The sequence below is a fragment of the Etheostoma spectabile genome, chromosome 15, assembly GCF_008692095.1.
Source record: "Etheostoma spectabile isolate EspeVRDwgs_2016 chromosome 15, UIUC_Espe_1.0, whole genome shotgun sequence".
Lineage (NCBI taxonomy): Eukaryota > Metazoa > Chordata > Actinopteri > Perciformes > Percidae > Etheostoma > Etheostoma spectabile.
The window spans coordinates 31,565,746-31,566,300 of record NC_045747.1 but is presented as its reverse complement, the minus strand read 5'-3'; the positions used below and the strand labels follow the sequence as shown (position 1 = coordinate 31,566,300).

At 50.6% G+C, this 555-nt stretch overlaps 1 protein-coding gene across 1 annotated transcript in view; it reads right to left on the bottom strand.

The window, feature by feature from the left end:
• jmjd8 (jumonji domain containing 8) overlaps nucleotides 1-555 on the bottom strand; it is a 37,369-nt gene that overhangs the window by 2,046 nt on the left and 34,768 nt on the right. Inside the window, exon 6 of the mRNA XM_032537568.1 lies at nucleotides 365-484. Within this exon, the coding sequence (XP_032393459.1) occupies nucleotides 365-484 (120 nt within the window). The remainder of the gene's footprint in view (nucleotides 1-364; nucleotides 485-555) is intronic.

Here is a 555-nt window from a genome sequence, read left to right as displayed (position 1 = left end):
AGGTCTTAGTCTACCACTACGCTCCACACCCAGGCAGATTACCAAGAAGAGGGTGACCCGGGTCCCCCATTATTTACCACACGATCATCACATACCCGATCCACTGTATTTAACTCTCCCACCATTTTCCCAGCCCTTTCAGTCACTCTATCAATCCTGGTCTTCTCAGTTCCTGGTCTTTCCCACCCCAACATGCAGCTTTTTTCTGAATGGCAAGTCGCAAAGTTTGCTACGACGTTTTTGGAGTTGAGAAGATCCACAAAGTGATCGTGCCTGCCGGGGGTGCTATCCCGCCGGCCGGACAGTTCTACTCAGAGTTGTCACCTTCTGCGCCCTTGACGAGTTGGCAGTTGAAGTCTCTGACCTGCGATCCCGAAGCTGTACGCTCCGCTGGTGTGAGGCAGGACGTACGGCGGAGACTCGTACTGCTCAAACAGACTCTGCCACTCTGTGAAGTTGTTGTCTCCAAAGAAATACAGCGTCTCTGGAGAAGAGAGGAACATGGAGTCTCTTTAGTGACAAACCAACACTGAAGTCTCTTTTATATAGACCTTA